Source organism: Pieris napi, chromosome 8, assembly GCF_905475465.1.
Source record: "Pieris napi chromosome 8, ilPieNapi1.2, whole genome shotgun sequence".
Classification (NCBI taxonomy): domain Eukaryota; kingdom Metazoa; phylum Arthropoda; class Insecta; order Lepidoptera; family Pieridae; genus Pieris; species Pieris napi.
In genome coordinates, this window is record NC_062241.1 from 11540564 (window position 1) to 11566220 (window position 25657).

The 25657-nt window shown below is 33.3% G+C and overlaps 4 protein-coding genes across 9 annotated transcripts in view; 2 read left to right on the forward strand and 2 right to left on the reverse strand.

Annotated features, from left to right (window-relative positions):
• LOC125051636 (disheveled-associated activator of morphogenesis 1) overlaps nt 1–1618 on the reverse strand; it is a 119246-nt gene extending 117628 nt beyond the window's left edge. The window contains exon 1 of the mRNA XM_047652115.1: nt 1442–1618. The gene's annotated coding sequence lies outside the window, so the exon portion shown is untranslated. The remainder of the gene's footprint in view (nt 1–1441) is intronic.
• A 2854-nt stretch (nt 1619–4472) lies between these two features.
• Nucleotides 4473–8978, forward strand: LOC125051653. The gene is made up of 5 exons (XM_047652144.1): nt 4473–4700; nt 4784–4893; nt 6852–7066; nt 7312–7909; nt 8369–8978. Exons 1-5 carry the CDS (start codon nt 4678–4680, stop codon nt 8449–8451), a joined length of 1029 nt encoding a protein of 342 aa, XP_047508100.1. The 5' UTR covers nt 4473–4677; the 3' UTR covers nt 8452–8978.
• Nucleotides 8979–10136: 1158 nt separating this feature from the next.
• LOC125051639 lies at nt 10137–13156 on the reverse strand. Of its 6 annotated transcripts, none has more exons than XM_047652121.1 (5): nt 13024–13156; nt 11391–12563; nt 11255–11312; nt 11048–11086; nt 10137–10863 (listed from the first exon to the last, which is right to left on the reverse strand). In XM_047652121.1, the coding sequence occupies exons 2-5, from the start codon at nt 12540–12542 to the stop codon at nt 10205–10207; spliced, it is 1908 nt and encodes a 635-aa protein (XP_047508077.1). In that variant the 5' UTR covers nt 12543–12563; nt 13024–13156; the 3' UTR covers nt 10137–10204. The 6 variants fall into 6 exon arrangements, with proteins under 6 accessions (XP_047508077.1, XP_047508076.1, XP_047508078.1 ...); XM_047652120.1 differs by having other exon boundaries at nt 12831–13134; XM_047652122.1 differs by having other exon boundaries at nt 11391–12578; nt 12831–13134.
• A 545-nt stretch (nt 13157–13701) lies between these two features.
• Nucleotides 13702–23939, forward strand: LOC125051656. The gene is made up of 9 exons (XM_047652147.1): nt 13702–13961; nt 14333–14434; nt 14959–15054; nt 15807–16019; nt 16381–17568; nt 17771–19163; nt 20366–20518; nt 21291–21440; nt 23137–23939. Exons 1-9 carry the CDS (start codon nt 13887–13889, stop codon nt 23334–23336), a joined length of 3570 nt encoding a protein of 1189 aa, XP_047508103.1. The 5' UTR covers nt 13702–13886; the 3' UTR covers nt 23337–23939.
• The last annotated feature ends 1718 nt before the right edge of the window (nt 23940–25657 follow it).

Consider the following 25657-nt stretch of genomic DNA (forward strand, 5'->3'; position numbering starts at 1 on the left):
CGTGACGCGTAATTTATATATATTAAGTTGTAGGTTGTGATGATTTCATGTTTAATTTTATAACTACAGGTCGGGATTTAGAGAAAGGGGACTGGTGCTACAATACAGGGACACAAAAATGGGGCCCAAAAGAGAGACTTCTAAAAAAATCTAATTCCGAGTAATAAACAACATTTTCTTCTTTATTGTTTCTGACTTTTCAACTTTTCAGTACTTTATACAAAAAATATTATATTTTTATTTAATATCAACGATCTTGACTTGAAAATAAAATTGTTCCTCCACAACTTTGTTGCCACGAGGCCTCCAAACATCTAAATCCGGCCCTGCATAACCAAGTAAGGAATGTAACAATAGATTACCATAATCCATAATACTGACCGTATATGACACTCCTGATTCAGCTCAAATGACGAATTGTTTTACTAAGAACCTACTTGTTGCTTTTTTAATTTCTATTACACAGTGGCGATGTCACATGCATATTATGTAGAATCATCTCTCTTTCTACTAGAGACGAACCAAAGAAGATTTTTTATGCTCTTACACTATTTCTTCAGTAATTTTATTTAGAACCAGTCACTGTATCGCAAAGTGCGATACATAGTTGATCACAGATTTTAAAAAATACACGTTGAAATAATAACTCCTTTTTGGAGGTTATTTTGTCGACTCCAAATTAGACCTTAGATTATGAGAGACGAAAATTACGTAATTTATTGTCGTAATAATTACTAGTTGACCATAGATTGACGATAATGATCGTTTTCTATCAATAAATGTCTTAGAAAGTGAATCAAATACGTATTAACTACATGTATTCAATTGAATGAACACAGGAAATATGAGCGAGTGAAATTATTGGTTTCGCGTGTACATTTAGGTATTGGGAATGTTTACATTGTTTATGTTTCAGTCTTCCTGTCATAAAATTTATATGTACATAATTGTTTTACTACACTTCACTTTCCAATTACAATTTTAGGTTTTAATAGCCACTTTCATTAAAAATCTTATGGATTTCCGTAATCATTTAATGACAAATTAAATATTTATTAAGGCCCGGAAAAGTATTATTAAAAACCGCCAATAAGTACATTCTTATTTGGAAACCCAATAGGTAATATGTTATTGCAATTAATAATGATATACCAAATGCTTAAAAAGAAAAACCGGACATCAGTTGGAGTACTAAAGGACAATTTCGATACTCCGATCTCTATTACAAATAGAAAAACAGTTTCGTAATTGTATTACCGCAGACGTATAAAATTAATGTTTATCTGGGGGTTCAATATGACGAAAGCCCAAATCTGCAGGGGTAGACTAACTGGGGTGCAACTTGCAAGCATGCCAGACGTTAAAACTACCAAACATTTCGCTTAAATATTAAAATTACTGTTTAAAAAATTACCTTATACAACAATGATATTTTTCATACCTTATGAAAAATCTGCTCGTGCCGGCCGGTATCCTAAAACACAATGTCACGGCACTAAAATCGATGGAGCACACACATTTTAATTTATCACAATTAGCAAATCAACAGCTGTTGTTTTTATGGAACGTCAAATGTCCTTGAGGAACGCAGTACGCCATGTCGTTTTCAGGACGGGCGCGTGGCGACTGCGCTAAGCCTCCCCTCGTGCGGCGCATGCGTGCGTTACCCCTGTCTCCCGTCTCCAACCCGCGCCTTCCGAAGCGCTTCCTACTTCCGGATTTATGTGATTGAGTTAGTTAAGTATATTGTGTTAAATCATAATTTATAGTTTTATTACCAAAGAAAATTCTTGTGCCAACAAAATATAATAAACGTAATTACTAATTCCAACAATATAAGTAAATAATTATATGATAATATAACATAAAATTAGGTACTATAATTAGTTTACTACGTATTATTAGTATTATATCAATGTATCCTGGTTTTTCTTTTATTACAGGTATTTTTGAAAAAATACCATTTCAAGAACCCGTAAGGATCATTGCAGTTGCTTGAAAAATTCTTAAATTTTTAAGCAACTTATGGAAATACCTATATTAATACAAGCTCATAATTGTAGTCTCGTATAAGTCTGACTCTTACTTGAAGTTTAAAATGAGTTTAATTATTGTCTTCCGACATAACTCACTGAAAATCGAATTTAATCAAAAGATATTACGCTTCTATTAAATATGACAGCCATTGAGCTTTAGAACAATACCCCATCATATATTGTGAAGTAGTATTATTTCGAGGGCTTAATAATGGTAAACAATAGATGTTTATACAAGACAATATGTTTGGGTACTCATAAAAGTAGGGTCGTCCTACGCTGAATTGGGGCATTATGGTTATTTTAAAAATATTCAACAAATCTTGGTATGGAGTTCTATCTACACAAATTTTGATTACTTTCATCATTATTATGTATGGCTGTAAGCTGTATATCACAAACTGTTCTGATAAAGAAAACGCAGACAGGTGTGTCGAAAGCGAAATCGCTTACAAACTTTATAATAAAAAATAAAATATTTTTTTTCGCGTAAAAGATAACACCAGGAACATAAAGGTATTGAAGAAAAAACAGTTTTTAATAATATATGAGTATAATATTCTAATCCCTTTCGCATTATTATTCGCCTCCTGGCCAAACTAAAGCTTTTAATTTAGACTTATGTTTCATTTTTTGAAGTTAAATCCAAGTTATCCTTGGAGCAGCCTGCCAATTTTTTTTAAACGATTAAGCGATATTATAAATATGTAATTTTTTTATAAATAGTTCTAACTTTTTGATAAATTCATTTGTCAATGACGTTGCGTGTCGACTCACGACTGTCGGCTGTCATCAGTGTTGCCAACTCTACGTCTTTTTACGTAGATCTACGTATTTTAGGCCTTTCCTGAAAACCTACGAACTTCAGTCACAGAATCTACGTATTTTTAATCAAATTGTAAAATTTTGCACAATATCCAAATTAATTCGGCTGAATAGGCATAACATCTATTACTTTCGAAAAAGAAAATATAAAAACAATCCGCCCGGGATGGAAAACTTTAAGGCCGTTTCTCCACTGCTCCGGTCCGGCAAACGTTAATTACCGATCCGATTTAGAAACTCACAACAGTACTTACGTGCTTCTCCACTACTCCGGCATCCGGTTTTTAACGATCCGATAACTTGCTAGATCGGAACGCGGTGTTTTATCGGTCCAAGTATATCCAAGAGGTTATAAATTATTATTCATAGGTTTATTTATTTATAGTTATATTATATCATTAAGTATTAGTGAACTATTTATTAAGTAGATTATAATATTTCAAGATAGACAATATAAAAAAAGTAATAAACTAGCCAGGCAATAAAATATTCAGAATTTAGAACGTTTTATTAATAAAATAAAGTACATGGGTTTTAGTTAATATCAGTGTTGCATGATAAATATACAAGTATCGGTTATTGTCGGATCGGATATAGTGGAGAAGCGCAATCCGGCTTTCCGATATTTTTTTAATGACTCATTCCGGCTTCCGACGCCGGACCGGAGCAGTGCAGAAAGGGCCTAAGAAACACAAATCCTCCATTTCAAGAGGATCAGCTAATCAAAGCAGATGAATTTTGGCGTCATATTGACAAAACACTCACAGGATTACTTTTTACAAAAAAGTGGTCTAAAAAGTAACCCTGAGCCAACGCAAGATCATATTAAACTTTTTAGTATAAAACATGCACAAATTTAATTTACCAAAAAATAATTTTTGTAGTTATACTTCTTTAGGCGCGTTATGAAAAATTGATGAGAGTGAAATTTTACGATGTGCGCGCATCGTGACACAAAACTAACAGAATGAAGTTAGTGGTGCATGTTGGCAGGCACGCCGCCTCTGTTTACTGTGTATTTATATTTATAATATTTATCCACATGCTTTGAGTTTCTACATTTAAAACACCTGTTTTCATTATACAAGTGCGAATTTTATATGTGCATCTGAATTATAATGAAAAGAAAAAAAGAAGTACTAATTAATATTAGAAAATAATAATAAATATAATACTAATAATTATTTATTTATTTAATTTTTCAAATGTAAACTAAACTTTATTGACTATAATGACTCCTTTTCCAGTCTTTGATTATTTGATTGTAATGAATTATTTGCATGCAATCAAAAACTATTTTTCATAAAGACAAAGAAGTATAACTTCTTACGCGCGTACATTAAAGTACACGGACCCTTTTTTATTTTTAATAATAATTTTAAAATAAACCACTAGTTTTATTCAGTTTTACCTACTCTACCCTCTTCATTTCACTCATTAAAAAAAAGTACGTAGATCTACGAACTTTTCCTATACAATTTTTACTAAATCTACGTAATTTTCTAATCTGGCCTACGTAATTTTCAAAATCCGAGTTGGCAACACTGGCTGTCATATTATACAGTAATTGTAAACATCTAATTGAACTGTGGTGAACTTAATAAACGCCAAACTGTTTTAAAGCTGAGATCTAGGTTGAATCTGAAAAATTCATTATTAATTTAATTAAGACAAATAAAATTATAAACGGTGGAACCTTTAAAAAAGTTTACTGTTAAAAAAAAGTGTACTGTAAAATTAATCATAGTTATAAAAATTGCAAATTATCCATTAACAGTACAATATGTTTGTATAAAATAAAGATATTTTAATAAATATGCCGGAAGATACAAAGACGCAGTAAGTATCATCCCATCTTCTGTTACCTAAATAACAACTTTTTTAATGTACTACCTGAATGTAACGGTTTAATTTTGTTTCAGGGGTAAAAATAAAAATGGTCCAAAAGAGCAACGTAAACGTCGAGGCCGACAATCTGGTCCTGAAATAAAGCAAGAAAAAGTATCTGAGACAGCAAAACCTTCAACTAAAGGTATAGTGAAAATTTATAATGAATATACTGTTAAAATATGAAAAATCTTACCAAACCGGGCCTATACTTACACCGTTGTTCAAGGCAGGTAGTGAGTCTGATCCGTCAAACTTCAGACCTGTTTCCGTGCTCCCTGCGTTGAGCAAAGTTTTTGAAAAGATAATGCTAGACCAGCTTTCTTTACATTTTAATAAAAATAAACTCTTACATAATAAACAGTATGGTTTCACTAAGGGTCGCTCCACAATCGATGCCGGTGTGAAGTTGATTTCGGACATATTTAACGCCTGGGAAGAATCATATGATGGAGTCGGCGTCTTTTGTGACCTGTCAAAGGCCTTTGACTGTGTTCATCCTGATATACTCGTTGGAAAGCTTCAACACTATGGCGTTGATGGCAAAGCTTCCAGCCTGATGAATTCATATTTAAAGGGAAGGATCCAAAGAGTTCATGTCAATGGAGTCACCTCTCCGGGTTCGCAGGTATCAATGGGCGTCCCCCAAGGATCGATTCTCGGGCCTTTCTTATTTCTGATTTACATAAATGACCTCCCATTCTTTGTCAACGAAGTTCATGAGATGGTATTGTTTGCTGATGACACTTCACTTCTATTTAAAGTGAATAGGAATAACGTATTATTGGACGATGTAAACAATTCTATCTCTCGTATAGTTAACTGGTTTAATGTAAATAACTTATTGCTTAATGAGAATAAAACAAAATGTATTAGATTTACAACTACTAGCGTAAAGCGAGATATTGGTAACCTGAAAATTAAGGACAGTGAACTAAACTTTGTTGACAAAACTGTTTTTCTAGGCATAACAATAGATAGTAAACTCCAATGGGGCCCACACATAGAGACTCTTTCGAATAGGCTGAGCTCTGCAGCATATGCAGTAAAGAAAATCCGACAGTTTACTGATGAGGACACGGCTAAAATTGTGTATCATAGCTACTTTCATAGCGTTATGTCGTACGGCATTTTATTGTGGGGTGCTGCTGCAGAGGTTCAATCCATATTTGTGCTGCAGAAGCGGGCTGTTCGGGGTATTTGTTGTGTTTCTCCGAGGGAGTCGGTACGGAATAAGTTTAAGGAATTAAATATTATGACACTATCTGGTCAATATATTCTTGAAGCCTTGTTGTATGTCCAAAAAAATATAAACGATTTTAAAACAAATGGTGACTTTCACCAGTATAATACGCGAAATAGAACTAATTTGAGTGTACGACCAACCAGGCTCCAAAAGATAAATCACTCCTTATATGGAAATTGTATTCGTTTTTACAACAAACTCCCAAGCGCAATTAGAGAATTATCACTAAATAAATTCAAAGTCCTCGTTAAACGAAAATTAATCAACAAAGCTTTTTATAAATTTGAGGACTACTTAAATGATCCTAATCCTTGGGATTGAATTGCTCCAGTTCAAACAATTTGTATGACAATACTTGGCGATTAAAAAGAGTGGCGGAAAGTTTCTTGCCAGTTCTTCTTACCCGCTCTACGCCCTTGACTTGCGAACTGGTAGTAAATGTAAATTTACGATTAATTTAACTTGACTATTCAAAAGTGTACTTAGTTACCTACTTGAATAAAGATATTTTGAGTTTGAGTTTGAGTTTGAGTATATGTAACTAAATCTAATATCAAATCATTGATTACAACAGTTAAGGTTTCAAGCTTAGAATATAATTGGATTAGGCATTTTAAGCTTTTCACCACAAGCCAGATGTACACAAATATTCTACCAGGCCAAGCTTAGCTCTTTTATATCAGTAGTAAAATGGCATTAGGCATTTCAAAAACATGTTTAAACACATTTTGCAGTGTTCGAACTTACTAAACAGGGTAAAGCACTCTTTACTACACAAAATATTAACTAATTTAAGCACCTTAACTCTCTCTTCATTTGCAAACAGTTCTTTCAATTCTACCAAAAAATACTTGCAGCTCTGGAGAAATCTGAAAAGCCTACATATGTACCACCGCCTCCAGAATTTTATAAGAATCTAAAAAAAGAAACTGATGAAATACTCAAAATTACGGAGGAAGAAAACTCAAAGTATAAAAAGAAAGAAATACTGAGTAATTGGGCTAAGTATGAGATGCCCATAGAGAGTTATGAAGAAATTGATGAACAAGAGAATTTGGGTGCTGATTATGAAGTAAGTTTTTTTAAAATATAACTGGAAGGAACTTAAACCAATGTACCTAAACTTATTTATCTGTCTTTGTCTTCTTTTTATTTTAATTATTTATATGAGGATGGCACAAAAACTATGTGTGTGTTTTTACACTATAGTTATGTAGTTTAGCTTTACATAACTGTTGCATTTTAAAATCATACCAGTATATAAAATCATACCATAATCAGACCCCAGTGTTTTGTTAGTAATAAAATATTTTTCAGACCTTAGCCAACACGCCATTGTCTATTGGAGGTCATTTTCAATTTAAACATGAAAAATCATGGGATGAAAACAGTGGACCATCTCCTTATGATAAGTATTTTGATATCAATATGGAGAACTTATATACAGCCCTATCAAGCATACCATTTTTTGAAAGAAATGATATAGATCAATCTATCTTTAGTGAAACAGACATTCAAAATATGACCCATCGTGCAATGAAGTTTAAACAAAAGTACTACAATGATAAGAAATATATGACACCAGAGATGGAGGCTCAAGAAATAATACTAAATAAATTGGCTATACATGATGACACTAAGTATGTAGAGGCAACTAATAATAAAGAAATTGATGTTCTACCTGATATTAATTCAGAAAATAAAGAAGTTGGTATTATAGATAATTCTGATAACATTGAAATACAAGAACCTAATACTATATTACAAAGTGAAGATGATATCAATGAACCTAGTGAAATTACTGAACCACAAATTTGGAAAGAAAAAGACAATTTGAAACATGTATTAGATATGGAAGATAATAAAGTACCAATTGAAAACAATATAGAGGTTGAACAGTTGTTTGAAAGTAAAGGTATGTTTTTTATATAATTTTCGGGACTACTACTGTTTTGATGACTTATGGCATTTTTATAAGACACTAAAAATCCCAATAATATTAATAATCCAGTTAAGTCCTACAACCCTATAAGGGTATTTGTCCTTAGATTGCAATTATTTCTTTGATAATTTTTTATAGAAATGTAGATTCTGTGCCTGACATGTTGTAGATTCCATGCTAGTTTTCTCACATTTGCTTTCAAAAATTAATCCATTGATGCAAACTTGTGTTTCAAAATCAATGTATCACAAAATTATAATTAATAGGTACACTTAAGCTACTGCTTAGATGAAGGTTTGGATAGGCCATTGTGGACAAAATAATTATTATTGATGGGTTATGGTAAATTTCATTAAAATTCTTTAAATTTATGATTATGTGATAAAACAAAGTTTTCCTTTAATAAACCAAAGATTTCTTTTATTATTCCAGTCACTGCTTTGAAACCAAAGAATCCTGTCATAGAATCGCCTGAAGATCTTGAAAAATGGCTTGATGACTTCTTAGATGGATAATTTCGTCATGCATGTGTACTAATTATGATCAGTCATTTATTAAAAATATTTATTCTACTAAAAATAATTACTATAACACCAATATTGCTATTACCTGTAGATAATATGTACCTATATATAGTTTTTTATTTTACCGTGTCATCTGTGTAGCTTAGTGGCAGTGATGTCCAGGGTTTGCTAATTTCTATGTTGGTTAGCTTATAAAGCTTAATGAAAATCAATGCAAACATTTAACTGATTTTGGTAGGGTGTAATTTGGCAAAATCGAAAGTAAAAAAAATAATATAAGTATTAAAATAATTATTGAATATGTCGAAATTTATTACACACATGATAAGTAAACTAAGTTATTGATGCAAAATATGGTTGTGACAAAATTGATTAGTCCGCAATCCGCACGCAATGTATACGTGTTGTGACTAGATTACGGCGCTTTTGTGGTACATGTTGCATTAATACAAAAGCTATACAAGTGATATAAAAATAAATTTTTGGAAAAAATATTCTTAATGTTAAAACGAATTAAATAAAAATCGTGCAAGACCTTAGTAATGCGTGAGTATATAAGTACATATGTGAATTGGTATGTGCGTGTGTATTTGAGCGTGTGGCTGTGTTACAACTTTATAAGCGTTAGTGCTCTGTATCTGTTAGTTAGTTGTAGGTGTAGGTTAATGTTGATGTTGATGTAGGTTAGTTTTTGCAACTTGAATCATGCCATGTAGGTAGTAAGGCTTCTTTTAAAGTAAAGGTGATTTAATAAAAACAAAGATTAATAATTAAAGTAGTTTATTTTTATTACATTTAAACAGTATTGTGTAAAATCTCAATTTACACTTATATTTTTTAAACTTTGTTAGTGGTCCAGTTTGTACTGATAAAATCATAAATTGAAGTGGCTGTTGCAATATTATAGAAATCTTAAATTTTATTATATTTTACAATACGATTTTTTCGTCTACGGGGAACTTTTGGAGGTACCAGCTTAGGCCGTTTTTTATTTATAAAAACCCAAAAAATAAATAACCACCTGGGGGACATAGTTTTCTCGTCTCCGTTGTTCTTTAGCAAGTATTGTGAAGTGTATAAACAAAATTAAAAAATATTGTAAGTAATTGGTTACAGGATACAGATAATAACTTCCGGGCACCAGCCTTAACACATTCTTCTTAAAAATTATTCCAGTCATTCCTTTGATTCTTCATCGAAGTCCTTATAGAGGTTTTACTTAAGGTCGTCAACTTCACAGCTAACAAAATAAAATTACAATATCTGATGTGAAAGATATCTTGGTTTAATTTAAAAAGGCAAATTATATCTACAAGGTATATTTAAGAATTTTATTCAAGCATCTTAACACAATATATGTAAAAGTACTTAAATAAGGCAGGCTTAAAACAAATGACGAAAACTAGTGTTCTTTTAAATTCACACAAACTTCATGTAGTAACCCCTTGATTGACACATTTTCCTTATTTTTAACATTCACAGTTAGTTCGTCTTAGGTCGTGAATAATAAAACTTTAATCACACACTAAATTTCTTACATATTTCAATGTGGTAATATTACTTACAATAAAAATCAATTCATAGTTGGTAATTAATTAAACACAACACAATATTTACATAATCAATCCTTCATGTATCAGTAAAATAAAAGATTCAACTGAGCAGAAAAACAACACTGCAAATAAGAATTGTTTATTATCATATCATATGAAATCTTAATTTGTTTTACAATCGAAATACATTATTAATATCGATAATTATTATAGTTTGAATTTTGATATTGATTACCACCTCTATGGTAATCATCAAAATTTCTTCTAGGAGCTGAATGTGAAGTGTCTGTATGCTTCAAGGTCTTGGCTCTTGCTGCTAGCTGGGAGACAAGTTGCGCAGGTGTCAGATGAGCTATGGAGATTGGCGGGCCGCTGCTGCTGCTGCCACTTGGGTTGAACATTGATTTGGAGCTATACAAGTCTTCTTCAATCACTTGAGTGTGTACCGAGGATGAAAAATATTCAGGATTTATTGATGTACTCATATCACTAAACTTGGTTGATTCACGAATATCACACACATCACAAACAGGCAATGTTGTCTGTACTGAAGCATCCCTCATGTCTTTCCGCACCTTCTTTGGCTTTGCAACAATCTTTTCCAAAGATAATGCTGAGATGATTGAATCTATGATCTCCTTGTTGCGTTGAACCATCAATGATTGACTACTTTTGGAGAAATGATACTCGACTGCACCCTGCCTTTTGAGAGGGGAGCAAAACTTCTTGACAGGACATTGTGTTGTCAGCTTCTCCTCCTTTTGAGGTTTGATCCTAGTGTTCATGAGCAAACGATTTGGCAGTCCCAATTTACAAAGAGTTTCCATTGCTATCCTACAGCGATTCAGCACTGGAAGCATAAAGTTGACATTTTTAGGTACTGATTTTGCATTTAGATAACTTGAACACTTGTTGAACAACTACACACTGGCACACTTAAAACACAAGAACTAGAAATTATAACAGAATTATAATGTAAAATAATCAAAAAACAGGACAGAATACACATAATAGAAAAATCAAGTAAAACCCACCAGCAACTCTTTCTTTAGGATCCATGTTAGGTGTAGCACCTGCAACATTAAGACAAATCTGTGTAATCAATTTACTGCCCTTTGAATTGCAATAACTTAGAAATCTGTATATACTACTATTGAGTTAAGGAAAGTAAAAGTAAAGTATGTATTTTACCAAAATTTCAGCATATGTGTACTACACTTAACAAATATTTTTTTGTTTACCTTTAATTGGTGCTAGTTTTAAATAATCTTCATGTGAAAGTTTTCCATCAGCAACCAACTGTAATAATTAGGTAATATAATTAATACATCTGACAAAGAAAACCCATACCAAACAAAAAGGAGAAATAATGTCTACCTTAGCCAAAGCATCACACTGTGTAGTTAAATTTATGTCCAGATTTTGTAAGTTACCAGATGACATTTGAAAAGGTGCAGGAACCATATTAGGTGCTGGCATAGAGTTGGTTGGAGCAGGAACTGGTTGTGGCACGGCTTCAGGAGGGTAGTATGGTTCTGTGTATGCAGCAAAACTTTCTGGAGGCCGCTGATATGACGTTCCAGTATTTTGCACATATTGCGATGCAGCATATAAATATTGATCATCATGATCCTTAATCTCTTCTCTTCGGGACTGTGAAATAGAACGCGATTTATAACGCTTGTATGGTGATCTTGATGGGCGTTCCCGCCTTAAATCTGGACTCTGATATCTCTTTGGGCTTCGTCGTGGGCTCCGATGTAAAACATGAGGTCGGCGCGAAATGTAACTAGGGCTGAGACGACTGTGTCCGCGGTATCGAAATCCTCGTATTTCTCGGCGTTTTGGCGACCAGTCACGTCGAATCCGCACTGGTGAATCACGATTGTGTCTTGGTGATATTCGACGAAATTTTAGCGGCGAGTCCCTACGATGCCTGAATGGTGAATCTCTACGTTTTCTTAAAGGTGATTCGCGACGATTCCTTGGCGAGTCTTTTCTTCTTTCCACTGCATGCTTCATGGGGGATGGTGACCGGGGTCGTTTCTCACTCATATGTCTCCTGGTTACTTCTTCAACGAATTTCTTTTTTTCGCTGTTTCTGCTTTCATCAAAATAATCATCCAATTCAGTCCCTGGTGGTCTTATATCATCCATGGATTCTAGATGTTTCGCAAGAAGTTCTTTAACTTTAACTTCCTTGTCTCTCTTTATTGCTTGTTTTGTCTTATTAGGATCCCGACGACTTCCAGGGCGTATGTATTCATTCAAACGTTCTTCTTCATACTCTGTTTCATGTGGACTGTGTTGTTTGCTGCGTGAGTTTTTCCTGTTTTGGTTTGGTATCAGCTCTCGTAAATCATCAACATTGTCAAGAGCCTTTTCATTGATTGTTGGTCGGGAATCCTTAGTATCATCATTCCAACTATCAATAACTTCCATAAAATCATCTTTGCAAAAGTCATCAAAAAAGTCACTGGGAATATCTTCCCCCTCAGAAGATTCTTTTCTTCCCTCTTCTTTGGGCATCTCAATATTAAATGTCACCTTCTATAAAAGCATTTCCTTTCAAATGAGAATAATATATGATTGGGTTAGAACTCTACTATAAATTCTAGCAACTTATTAAACATATTATTAACTAAATAATTATTCTGTGCTTTAATTGAAAATACCTTAACAATATGGCACAAGTATAGCTAAATTATTTAAATCATTATTTTTATAACATTTTATGTTCTTAACTGATAGACGTTGTTTACTTTGTGTCATAATAATAATTCTAACCCAATAACTATTGACTATTGTTTTAATTACCTTGACAAAAAGCCGGTACCTTATTTTCTTTAATATCACAGTTTATATTCTGAAGTTAACATCGGCAATGTTAATCTCCATACTTTAGTTGAAAAAAAATTCACGAGCCCTCAAAGGCAATGATTATAATATTTATTAATTCAGCATAATCGAATAATAATCTAGATTAAATAACAGATTCTTAATTCTTTACCTCTACTTCAAAGTGTTTAGTTTCACTAATCGTAATCACTATAGATGATTTGGATTTTGGAAATGAAACATTCAAATTACAATTATCAAATTATGTGTAATTATTAATAATTGTGTCAAGCATTAGAACCATAGAGTGTAACTTATAAGTCTATGGAGGGACCACCTGTGGTCCACTAAACTTAAGTAAAGTAGTTAGTCTTTGTGAAATGTGAATATAACTAAGTCAATTAAAGCAAACTAGAGAATTACCATAATATTACACTGAGAATAGTTGTTTTCTACAAATATGACAATGTTACATTTCTGTTGAAACTTGAATATGTTAATTTTTAAGCTGTCTTGTGTTACTTTTAACTTGAAACTATCCCCTATTGATCGATAAGTGGCAACACCGAGTGAAACTAAAACATTACTCTGGCCTAAAGGTTCACTCTAGCGATCTTATTAAGTGGCAGCTAGGTGAGGGGTACTGGGTTCGATTCCCGGTTCGAGGGCAACTTTTAATTTAATTTAAATTTGTTCTCGCCTCTCGGCCTTTGGGAAGGTTGTGCGGTACCGGGCGAGTGCCTAAAACCCTGCATGGAGGACACGGTCGAAGTTCTAAGGCAAGCACGAATTATTAAAATTATTCTTATACTTGACGCTGGCTAATGCACAAACCGTGCCAGAGCCATAAAAAAAAAAAAACTTTAGTCTTCGGTCTTACTCTATAAACTGTAAACAATTTTTATTTTTATACGTTATACGATATTTGCACAATACAACTATGAACTAAGGTTTGAAACAATCTGATGTGTGATTTCAAGTTTTCACACTACGTGATAGTTGTCCAGATAAACAACCGCACAGCACCAACACGCCATGGAGCTGACTCAACGGTTGGAGAGTACACAACAAACTTTTGGAAATACTTCTGAAATACGTTGTCCTGAGCAGGTAAATTTTAAACATAAACAAATTGTTGTTAGCCATCCCAGCCATTAAAACCTAGAAAACTGTGATTGATATATATATATTAGTAGTGCTAAAAGTTGGCCTTCTTCGTAACGCGAGTGCCGCAAATTTTTTATTCTTGAAGTGCTTATATCTGAATTCTATGTACAGAAAAATTTAATTGTTGTTTTAAAGAAGGTAAGACTCTTTCTGTATTTTAAGTAACGTTTTAATCATTACAAGTTCTATCGCAAAGAACCCAAGGTCAGTGCTATACATGCTCTTGATTACACAGTACATACTCTTGATTCTCATGTTTGCAAATTTTCACAAAAATATACTTGTAAAATTTCAGTAATGTATTTATTTTTCAGATTGGTTTCCTAGGAATATGTGGAACTAAGTATCCAGTTGTGAAAGGGCCAAACAAAATAGGTAGAGATCCCCAAACATGCAATATTGTTCTAAATCTAAATGTAAGTACACATACTTATAGTGAAGTTATCATTGTTCTGTAATAAAAAATAAAGGTTTTATTATTCTTATTAACCTGACTGGTGGGGTTGTGACAAAATATCATATTGTTAATCTGGCAGGCACTACGCAGGCAATTCCAAAACTATAACTATTGTTGATTGATTACTATTGTATATATAGAGATACATATACTGCTAGATTATATTTAAGACATCCAACACATAGGGTAGATGTTTCAATGATAACTTTTTTTTATTTATGTAAAATTAAAAACAAACCTTGGTGTCGCAATCAGACAATTGCATACAAATAAATCAAAGATATCTCACAAATCAGTTATTTCCTCAATGGGCCAGCAGGGCAGTAATTATTGTTTTTAAAACCCAATATAATTGTTCTTTTTTTCTCTCTTTACGAAATGTTACTTATTTTAGTTCAGTTTGTATAAAAGAGATTTTTATTTTAACTATTAAATATATTGTTTTAATATATTTGTGTGCTAATGTTATTTTTTAATTTACAGTCCATATCCCGTCAACATGCTGTGCTCAATGTTTTAAATAAAAATAATTTCATGCTGATGGACCTCGATTCAGCAAATAAAACAAAAGTGCAAGATGTAAGTTATTTTTTATGGACACTTTTTTTGAATACACATCATATAACATTACATCAAAAGAAAACAAACAGTAAAAGTAAACAATCTAAAAAAATAAAATCATATAATATTACAATTTTTAATAGATTGTATGTGGGATTCTTATTTTAAAATAAAATCTAGCAATATTATATAAAAAACCAGACACACCAAAAATAATATACTTAATTAAATTGTTTCAAGATAATACATTAAAAAGATCTGATAAGACATTAAACAATTAAATATAGATAAAAAAAGAATAATAAACACTTTATTACTTAAATCTTATTCCTTTGTTTCATATATAGTAAGGGCATGTATAGAATTACTTTACAGTGTAAACACAAGAATGTTTTTACATTCAAACTCAAACTCAAAATATCTTTATTCAAGTGTGTAACCAAGTACACTTTTGAATTGTCAAGTTAAATTAATTTAAAATTTACATTTACTACCAGTTAGGCTACGGCCTTGACTTGCGACGCGGGTAAATTAAAGTCTCCATAATTAAAAATACAATGATGTAATTAACTTCAAGTCAAATAAGGGAAGTCAAGACACAAATCAAGTATACAATTTGGTGTTTGTTTTTTCTGTGTTAGCCAAAAATTAATAAATAAACACTTAATATACAAGCAACAAAAAATACAGCCAGCCAACCACGACACAATGCTTTGCATTACTAAAAAGAGCAACATGAATATAAACACATTTTTATTTGTTTTTTTTAGAAATCATTGGATCCTTACATTCCCCAAGTGTTACAAAATGGAGATACTGTTCAGTTCGGTCAAGTATTTGGAATATTTAGATTGCTGGAAGAAGAAACTGATCTGCCAATGACACAAGCTTTAGAAATCCCTGAAACTCCTGTTGTGAAAAAGCATTTGTCCAAAATAAACCACACTGCTATAATACCTGAATCGCCAGAAGTCAGTGATAAGGTAAGAAAATATTATTTAGCCACAACTAAGCAATCCTAAAGTTTTTGCCGCACACCACCTCTACGTGGAACCGAGAGGAGCTGAGAACCTATTATCTAAAGGCCTGCCGGCCTTTAGATAATGCGCTGCCGCGCATGTGCGAGCCTTCTAGCAATGTGAGTGTCCATGGGTGGCGGTATCACTTGACATCAGCTGTCACTATGCCCCTGTTATAAAAAAAAACATTTGGTCACCATTCAGCATACTGATTACTCAGTATAGGCTTATAGAAAAGAAAGAATATAAATGTGCCCTGTTTGTTCAACATATTGTGTTTTTTACATTGGCTGCAATAATCATTAAAATATATTGTCTGTTACAGGACGACTCTTTTATTACTCCATCGCAACCACAAACAGTTAGTAAACACTCAAATAATAATTTTGCTAAGCCATCTGGAAAACCAGCTTTCAATCAACCAGGCGGTCTACATGGTACAGAAAATATTAATTGGAATACTTCAAAGAAATCAAAATCATTTCAATTTGATACTGGTCTTAAAAATGTACAAATTGTTTCTGTTAAATCAGAAGAAACCATCAACCAAAAAGGATTTCACGAATTGCATACTCAATTTACTGATAAAAGTATTGACAATCATGAAATCAATTTGTCTATTTATGAAGCTAATACACAATTACCTCATGAAAATAAACTGAACTATTCTAGTCTTACAAATGAAACAAAGGCCATAAATGGTCACAAAGATATTCATGATTTAGATACGCAAATTCCTGATAACTGTAATGACCCCTATGAATACAATGCCTCTGTTTTAAAAGCAAACTCGAAAATACCTGATGATTTTTACGACATGGAGACCCAAGTTCATGTTGAAGACGAATTACCAAATGTTTGGACAAAGGAGACATCAGTAAATAAGGAACTTGATATAAACAAAGATATTAGTATATTTGATGCAGAAACGCAGCAATTTTTTAAAGAACCAAATCCAAAAAACCAAACTGTAAATGAAAAATGTAGAAGTCATGAAGCCTCTGATGATATAATCCTTTTTGATGAAATTAGTAGCCAGTCCATGGAAGATAATTTGGATTCACAAGCTATTTTGCCATCTAGTCCAAATACGAACTTAAATGCTAATAACTTAAGTAATTCTAATGTACTTGATGAGAACATTATTAAGTCAAACAGTCCAGAAAAGGTGCCGAATATTAATGATTGCGATGATTTTGATAATTTGCCGACACAAATTATTACGACTAAATCTCCCGAAAGAAATGGGGACCACATTGATGATGTGGATATTTTACCAACTCAAATAATTGTAATAGAAAACAAAACAACTAACGTAAATCCCCAAGGAATTTCTAACTTAACAGATGCAGACGAAGATATAACCGACTGTGAAGATAATTTAGATCACGAGTCTACAAAAGATAAAGACACAAAATTCGAAGATTTACAAACACAAATAATATCAGAGGATCTAGAAAATGGAAAACCCAGTGATGCTTCAAACTGTAATTTTGAAGACATGTTAACACAGGTAACAACAGGATTTTTAAAAGTATGAGTATGAGTATTAGAATGACGCTGAATTAATTTAACTAAGACTAAATTAACTGTCTTGTCAATGAGCAAAGTCGATTTGTTTTATAAAATCACTTCGCATAATATTTTTCTAGCGATATTGAATACTTTGATGTGCTACATAAATTTATAGTAAAATGTATATTTTTTTACAACAGGTGATAGTACCAGAAGAAGATACAACACTCAAATGCAAAGTCTTAAAGCAAATTACAACTTTTAACAATAACTTCAAAGTACCAAAACCTACCCCACGAAAAGCTAAAAGACAAATGAACCTAACAGAATATTTAAATAAACCAAATGCTCTCAAAAACAAACCTGGGATTTCTGAAGACGATGACCCGAACTATTACGCAGCTACACAAGATATTATTGGAGATTTATGTACACAGACAGATCCAAAAAACAATACTAAAGACTTAGATGATTCAGGTGGTGAAAATAAAATCAATGAAATGGTTTCTCTTTTATCCAGTCAAGAAGTAAGAGATATTGTCGGTGTTGAAAAAAATTCAAAGCTTAAAAGATTTCCCAGTGACAGTTCAGATTGTGAAACTACACCCTCTAAACCATTTAAATTTATGTGTACTGATTTACCAAATAGTCAAGAAATAAAAACTAGTATTACCGCTCAAAGCAAGACCATCACAGATGTATTAAGTGATTCTGAATCCGAAAAAGAGTCTGAAGAAGGCACGCCAATACTGTTTAAAAAGAAGAAGAAAGTCAGCGAAGTTAAGCTAGACTTATTGCGGAAGTTCGATGCAGACGAGTTGCCTACCAGAATTTCTATGAGAGTAAAAAAAGCACCTAAAAAATTCTCGAACAATTCTATAAGTGTTAATGAAACTATACTGAAGTCGCATTATATTCTAGATCAAGAGGAAAACATTGATGCAGACATAGTTACTGCAAATATCTTGCGCCTTAAAAGTGAAAAGACAAGAAAGTCAGCAGATGCTTCCAAACCAGAACCAGAAGAAATTCCCAAACGAGAAAAAAGGATAACAAGAATCAAAACCGAAGAACCGACTACCTCAAAGGAAACTAAAACAAAGAGAACTTCAAAATCTAAAGATGACAAAGTTAGTGAGAAAATTAAAGTCAAAATAGTTAAACCTACAAAGCGCGGACGACCAAGAAAAGATAAGGCAGAAGAAAAACCAGAGACAATAGACGATGGTGGCTCTATTACACGACAACCGAGAAGTGAGTCCAAAGTAAATCCTAAAGGGATACTTAAGAGACGTAGTTCATACAATGATATATCCAATGAAGTAGAAACCGAACCGATCAGAAGAAGTCTAAGGCGAAAATGTACGAAGGATGGCGACGAGAGCGACGTTTATAGTTCGTCGAATAATTCGCCTGCACTTAAAAGAAATGCGATTGCTAATGTTGAACTACCCGCTAAAAAATATAGGCCGGCAACCTCACTTGGGCTGGTCACAAATTTGAGAGCAACCTCAGCGAGAAAACAGAAAACCCACTATGTACTGTTCACTGCTTTTCCCGCTAATGAAGTGAAAAGCCAATTGGAGAGATTAGGTAAGTTTTAGTCTTAGATAAGTGCTTTGTTAGTCTTAGATAAGTGCTTTAGTAGTCTTAAATAAGTGATTTATTAGTCTTAGATAAGTGCTTTGTTAGTCTTAGATAAGTGCAGTGATATATGCCATTTAACTTTTATATTGCTATGAGTAATTGCTAAGTTATTTTTATTGCGTCTCTTAAAAAACTCATGTTGGTTTTAAAATTAACTTCATAGGTTTTTTTCATAGATAAATCTGTATATAGAAAATAATTCGAGCTGTGCATTAGGGAGCGTTCAAGTATTAATAAACGTAATATGGGGGGAGGGGGGAGTCTTTTAAAACGTTACACTGCGTTACATGGGGTATTTAAACAACGCGTTACGTAACATTTTGTATTTTAATAAAAATACTGGGGGATTAATTGACAACCCTTTTAAAGGCTAAAGAAAAACTAAAAAACAAAGAAAATATTATAGAACATATAAAGGATGTTATGCATATAACTTAAAAATCTCTTCTTTTGTTTATTACAACTGCAAACGCAATTAATACAATAACAAAGGTATTACTTTGTTTAACATGATTGTGTCTTTAATGGTCACTTTAATGTTACGTAACGTTAAGGGAGGGAAGGGGGGTTACATGGGGGGGGGGGGGGAGAAAAAATCTTTAAAAATTGCGTTACGTAATACTTGAACGGTCCCTTACCTTGTAATTGAAATTAATTGTGTAACAGTAAAACTGTATTAATAAATACATATTGGGTATTTTTTTCGGACGAATATTTTCTATTATAGCAAAGTGATTTTCTTTCGGTTTTGACGTGATAACGTCTTTAAAATCGTTTTAGTCGGGTGACATGTTCAGAAACTTGTGTCACACCAAAACCTCACGAGCGCGATCGCAGGTATAACGAGAGAGAGACGGACCGATCTCCCGTCTCATCTCGAGCGCTGCCAGTCATTCCGTGAATGTATGAAGAAAAATGTATATCATAGTCGAATAAGTAAACTTGTCATTTTACACCCGAAATTTATCATCAAAAGTGTGAATAAAACGATAGATGTAATTTAAAATTTGAAAAAATTGTTATCTTCATTAATTCCTTACTTCCCAAAAACTTATCACCAATAAGACGTTATCACGTAAACATCTCGATCGTAAACCTAATTTACAAACAACCAATATTTTTTTTAATTACAATAAATATTTTCACAGGCGCAGTCCTTGTTACTGACGTAAAAGCATGTACAGTAGTGTTGACACTACAGATAAAACGGACATTTAAACTTCTATGTGCGGTGGGGCTTGGGAAGCCTGTAGTTGGACGGCAGTGGGTTCAAGCCTGCATCGATAACAACGTTCTTGTTGGTATGTATGGAAAAGTGAAAAAGAGTTAGCCAACAGGCCCGCGCTGGTTTCCGGTAGTTAGGGAAAAGTAGAAATTATTCATTACTCTTACGCTGATTTATTTTCCGCACTAGCAAAAAAGTTATCAGCATTCAAAGATTTTAGAGATATCCTCCATATCGTGTAAAACAAAAAACTTGGCGATTAAAAAGAGTGGCGGAGAGTTTATTGCCAGTTCTTCTCTTCCGTTCTATGCCCTTGAACTGGCAGTTAATGTAAAATTAGAAGCATTTAATGTATATTTCTTCTTGACGTTCATAAGTGTACATTGTGTTACTTATATGAATAATGATTTTTTACTTTGACTTTTTAGGTTTTGCTCTCAGATTTCTGTATATCTCATTATTATTATTAAGAGCCAAGTACTGGACACATAAATTTCATCCATTAGGGAGCGTTCAAGTATTACGTCACGCAATTTTTGGGAGATTATTGACCCCCCCCCTCCTCCATGTAACGCGCCGTAACGTTTTGGGTATCTACAGTACTGTACCCAAGTATAGTAAAACGTTTCGTGTCCACCTAGTGACTCTTTATACCTAAAAGTTACCATTATGTGGTGTAAAGTACTGGAAAGTCGAAAATAATATTAACAATAACGCGTAATTCAATCCGCGCCCCGCATCGTAACGTTTTACAAAAGGACCCCCCCCCCCCAAATTCGTTATGTAATACTTGAACGCTCAATAGCCGGGGGCTCAGTCTATAATTTATACCATTTGGAATATTCTAGAGCCATGGTACTACTTGATCCAAGATGAAGTGTCCGAAAAAAGGTTCAATTTCAACCTGAAGCGAACGTTGAATAGCAGAAGAAACTTTCTCAAGGGCCTATACATCTCTGCCACACCTAGTGTTATGCCTAACGCCCAAGAGATGAAATGTAAGTATCTATTATAAAAGAATTTCACATAGGATCAATAGGTCTCTCTTACAAACCCCTAAGCGATAAGGGGTGTCCACCCCAAAATTTTATATTTTAGACAGTTTTTATTGTTTTATGATACAGCATATAAAAATACATACAACCCTTAATTTTCATCTTACCCGCTTCGATCAACCCCTATTTCTTATTTGTTAGTTAAGAACGTATAACTTGAACTCTGAGGTTTATATAGAGAAAAATCACAGAAAAACCTAAAAAGTTTTCAACCTGAAAAGTCACAGAAAACCAAACAGTCTCTGGGGTAGCACAGGAAAATGTTTCATGTATGTACTAAGAAGGTTGGCTAGGCATTAAGGAATACGAAGTTCGCGGGGGCAGCTAGTTATTGTATACAAAATCAATCTTATAACATCAATTTAAAGAGGTGGTTATTACTCGAGTATAACATTATAAAACAGTTATTTGGTATTTTAAATTCAGTAGATAGTCTACTTCGCAAGTGATTTCTCTATTTTATATTTGAACCTAGAAATATTTCAATCGATATATTTTGAATACAAACAGTGTTGGCCTAGACAACAGTTCCTCGTACGGTAAAGGAAAACATCGTGAGGAAACCGGCATTAGTCTATTATGGCGCATCTACATTAGTCGGCTAGACCGTATTCGGCTGCAGGCCGTATTCGGTCACCGACTAATATAAACAGGTATTCGTTTGACCGTATTCGGTCGAGCCCATATTCTACCACAAGGCTGTTCAAGACGATTCTTGCAACCCGACTGTTCAATATACAAATTACAATCGCCGCATCAATCAAGTCGCCGAATTCGGATAACCGACCAATGTAAACAACTCAATTTAGGTATAGACCAGGCTATATATACAAGTTATCTTAAAATAGTAATAAATAGGCATCTAATTATAATTTAAAGAAGATTCATAGAGAAGTAGGGAAGGGGATGACGGGTCTGGGCGTTACTGCATACGATTTTTTGCATTTTCTGAGAAGATTTACTATGGTAATATATATATATTTTTTTACCATAGAAAAGTAGAGATTTCAACGAACTGAAAGCACACCAACTTTTTGAAAAAAGCTGAAATTTTGACGTCAGAATTTTCGATTGAAAATTAGGGTGTTTTTTCGATATTAATTCAAAATAAGGTGAAGAAATAAATTTTTGTAAAAGATAGAAATAAAAAACCAAAAAGTTGGTTTTTGTGAATTTTTCACATACATTTTGAGGTTATGTAAAAAATGTGTGAATACAAAAGTTTTAGATCTTTTTATTACCTACAATTTTGCCATTTAGTTTTCTTCGATAGGACTTTTAGTTTTGCCGGAAATCGAGATAAACCGTTTTATAGCCTTAAAACTCCCCCGACCCCCTACCCTTCCCGACCTCAGATCGACCGTAATTTATTTTTCCTTTCATTTTGATCATATTCCCCTGCTTTTCTAATGGGTTTCATCCTACTGTAGTTTTTTTTGGTTTCAAAAATTATCGGCACTGGTCTAGTAAGCGTTTCAGTTAAACCGAATGCGGCCGCCGCCTTCGGTGACCGGCCTAATGTAAACGCGCCATTATAAGAAAAAAAATGTCACGAAACAAATCTAAAGACCCAACTCTAAAAAGTTATAGCGCCATAGAGTTTTTTTAAATATATTTTTAACATATTTAACAATTTCAGTGATCGTAGAGTGTTCGGGGGGCAAGTGGAAAGAAGCTTTAGAAGCTCCCAAATCAAAATGGCTTGTTGTATCGACACCCGTTGATAAAGCATTGTGGCCCGCTATTAAGAAGAAAGGTGGTATTATCGTTTCCAACGAATTGGTCCTCGATGGAGTTTTAAAACAGAAATTAGAAATTGAACAGAATAGATTGGATTAATTGCGCGGGCGCAGCGAATGGGCTATTTTACAATATTTTAATATTTCAGATAAGTGACTATAGGACCTATACAAATTATTTTTAATTCTGTTTTTTTTTTTAAATTAATTAAACATAATTCCAAAAACCCGCCAAAACGCTTATGACGTAAAAGATGGCATGTAAACATAGATAGTGTCGATTATTTTTTTAATACAAATTAAATTCTTAACTATTATGTATGTTTTGAAATAAATTTTATAATTATATATATAATAGATTTTAATGTTTTACATAACTAATTGTTATTACGGGCCTGCGCGCCTCAGTGCTCCAGCTCTCCACTGAGCACCGCAGTCCACCACGTTTTCATTAGGAATAAAGTCTATCTTGGGAGTATTAAACGTTTTCCCATGACAGGACCAAGACAGTTCTGTTGAATCCACCCTAAATACAAGATAACATTAAAATAGTATGTGGTTATAAACGATGGTCAGATATTGTTTAGAAATTCATTAATTATAAGTTCGTTCATGTTAGGTTATAGATATAGTTTATGGTCTACCATTTGTACTTACCATAATAAAACCTATTTTAGTCTGAAAGTACAAAAATTTATACTGTTTCCCGCCTTTTATTTAGTAAGTCATTTAGCATTTGACGTTTTGACGTCACTCCTAACATGTCTGTGTTAACGTCACCTAATTTTTTTTATTATGTATTTAAGCAGTTGTTAATTATGAGTTAACGGTTAACCTATTTAAAAGTACCATAACTAATCATTTTCATTGCTCTATTCTTTCTGGAATCAGTCATAGATCAATTTCGGGAAAGCTTTTTTTAGCTATTGTATCGCTGTTAGAAAAGGACGCAATGAAAGTGATTTTGTCTAAGTGTCGCTAATGTCAGATTCAAAATCTAAATTGATATAGTCTGTGACTGTGTCAGATAGGGATGAGACATACTTGCAAAATTCAATACCAGGGCTTCCAAGTACGAGTATGTAAAAATACCAGGTACGAAAACCAGGTATAAAAATACTTGAAAGTATTTGGTGGCAATCGTATCGTACAGTGTGTGTACCACAATCTTGCACGGCTTTTTATAAATGAAATCTTTCCTTCCTACTTTGTTTTGTTAATCACAGGCTTAGGACTGTCTGCTACTAATAGTGTTACGGTCATTTATCAGCTAGTTGTGAAATATAGTATTAGCAGGCGTAGTTAAAAGATTTCATTTCATTTTATATATGTACAACTTTTTTTTATTATATATATATATATATATAGAATTCTCAATCATCATTTTTTATTTTGTTGGAGAAACAACAATTGCTCTAATTTTCGACTCCCGAGTCGGGATCTCCTTTCCGTCAATATGTTCCCTGCTACTGAAAATAGACGTTCGCAAGGCACGCTAGAAGCCATTGCATTTAATTTAATTTTGGCTAGTTTGGCTAAATTTGGATATATTTGCTGATTTATTCGCCACCATTCCAAAGGATTTGTGTCTGGAGACAAAACTGTGTCATCTAAATATTTTTGCGTCTCAATTATGGCTCTGCTATTGGCTGTGCCAGCTGGCCGCACATTGTGCATTTGTTTATTATAGTGTTTCCATAATAGGCTGTTAGATTTTTTCCCCTGGCTATCTGATATATTAGAAGTGGATGCTGAAGACTGATTTTTTTCATTTTCATTTATCATCGCGGTTACTAAGCCCACAATATACTTTTTAGTGCTGTCTGCAACATTTTCGTTCTCAAAGTATAACTTGTATCTCGGGTCTAAAAACATAGCGACGGTATAAGTTCGGCTTTGTTCCAAATTAGAAAACCGCGTGCCTATTTCTGAAAGCAGATCCTGTCGACACATTTCCACTTCATCAGGAAAAATGTCAATATTATTTTCTTGCCGATATGTCTGACTTGCGATTTCTTTGAGAGCGTTGGTAAGACCAATCGTTAAGGGGATAACCGAGCTTCCACTAACATACTTCTGTCCGCTCATCTCTCTTGTCACTTCTTCACATGGTTGTAACACTACTACCAAAGACTGGCAAATGTCCCATTCATATGTAGTAAGATTAATCAAATTGCCAGTGTCTAAATTACTCAAAGCACATTTGATTTCGTCTTTCAGTTCGACAAACCTCTCTATCATGTAAAATGTGGAGTTCCACCTTGTAGCGACATCTTGAATTGGCCTCTTCACTACTTTATTGGCCTGCTCCTGGTACTTTTTTAATTTATTCCAGGCTAAATTACTTCTTTTGAAGTAGGATACTATGGCTTTTACTTTGCCTATTATGCTATTTACGTTTGAGTGGGATAACACTTTTTG

Bases quoted from the DNA above. Each gene is read 5' to 3' on its own strand.
- LOC125051656 (XM_047652147.1), top strand. From the start codon at position 13,887: ATGGAGCTGACTCAACGGTTGGAGAGTACACAACAAACTTTTGGAAAT. The intron at 14,435-14,958 runs GTAAGTACACAT...TTTAATTTACAG, and splicing joins ATATTGTTCTAAATCTAAAT to TCCATATCCCGTCAACATGC. The intron at 21,441-23,136 runs GTAAGTATCTAT...TAACAATTTCAG, and splicing joins TAACGCCCAAGAGATGAAAT to TGATCGTAGAGTGTTCGGGG.
- LOC125051653 (XM_047652144.1), top strand. From the start codon at position 4,678: ATGCCGGAAGATACAAAGACGCA. The intron at 4,701-4,783 runs GTAAGTATCATC...ATTTTGTTTCAG, and splicing joins CCGGAAGATACAAAGACGCA to GGGTAAAAATAAAAATGGTC. The intron at 4,894-6,851 runs GTATAGTGAAAA...AAATACTTGCAG, and splicing joins AGCAAAACCTTCAACTAAAG to CTCTGGAGAAATCTGAAAAG.
- LOC125051639 (XM_047652121.1), bottom strand. From the start codon at position 12,542: ATGCCCAAAGAAGAGGGAAGAAAAGAATCTTCTGAGGGGGAAGATATT. The intron at 11,313-11,390 runs GTAGACATTATT...TAATTATTACAG, and splicing joins AGTGTGATGCTTTGGCTAAG to TTGGTTGCTGATGGAAAACT. The intron at 11,087-11,254 runs GTAAACAAAAAA...TTAATGTTGCAG, and splicing joins AAAACTAGCACCAATTAAAG to GTGCTACACCTAACATGGAT.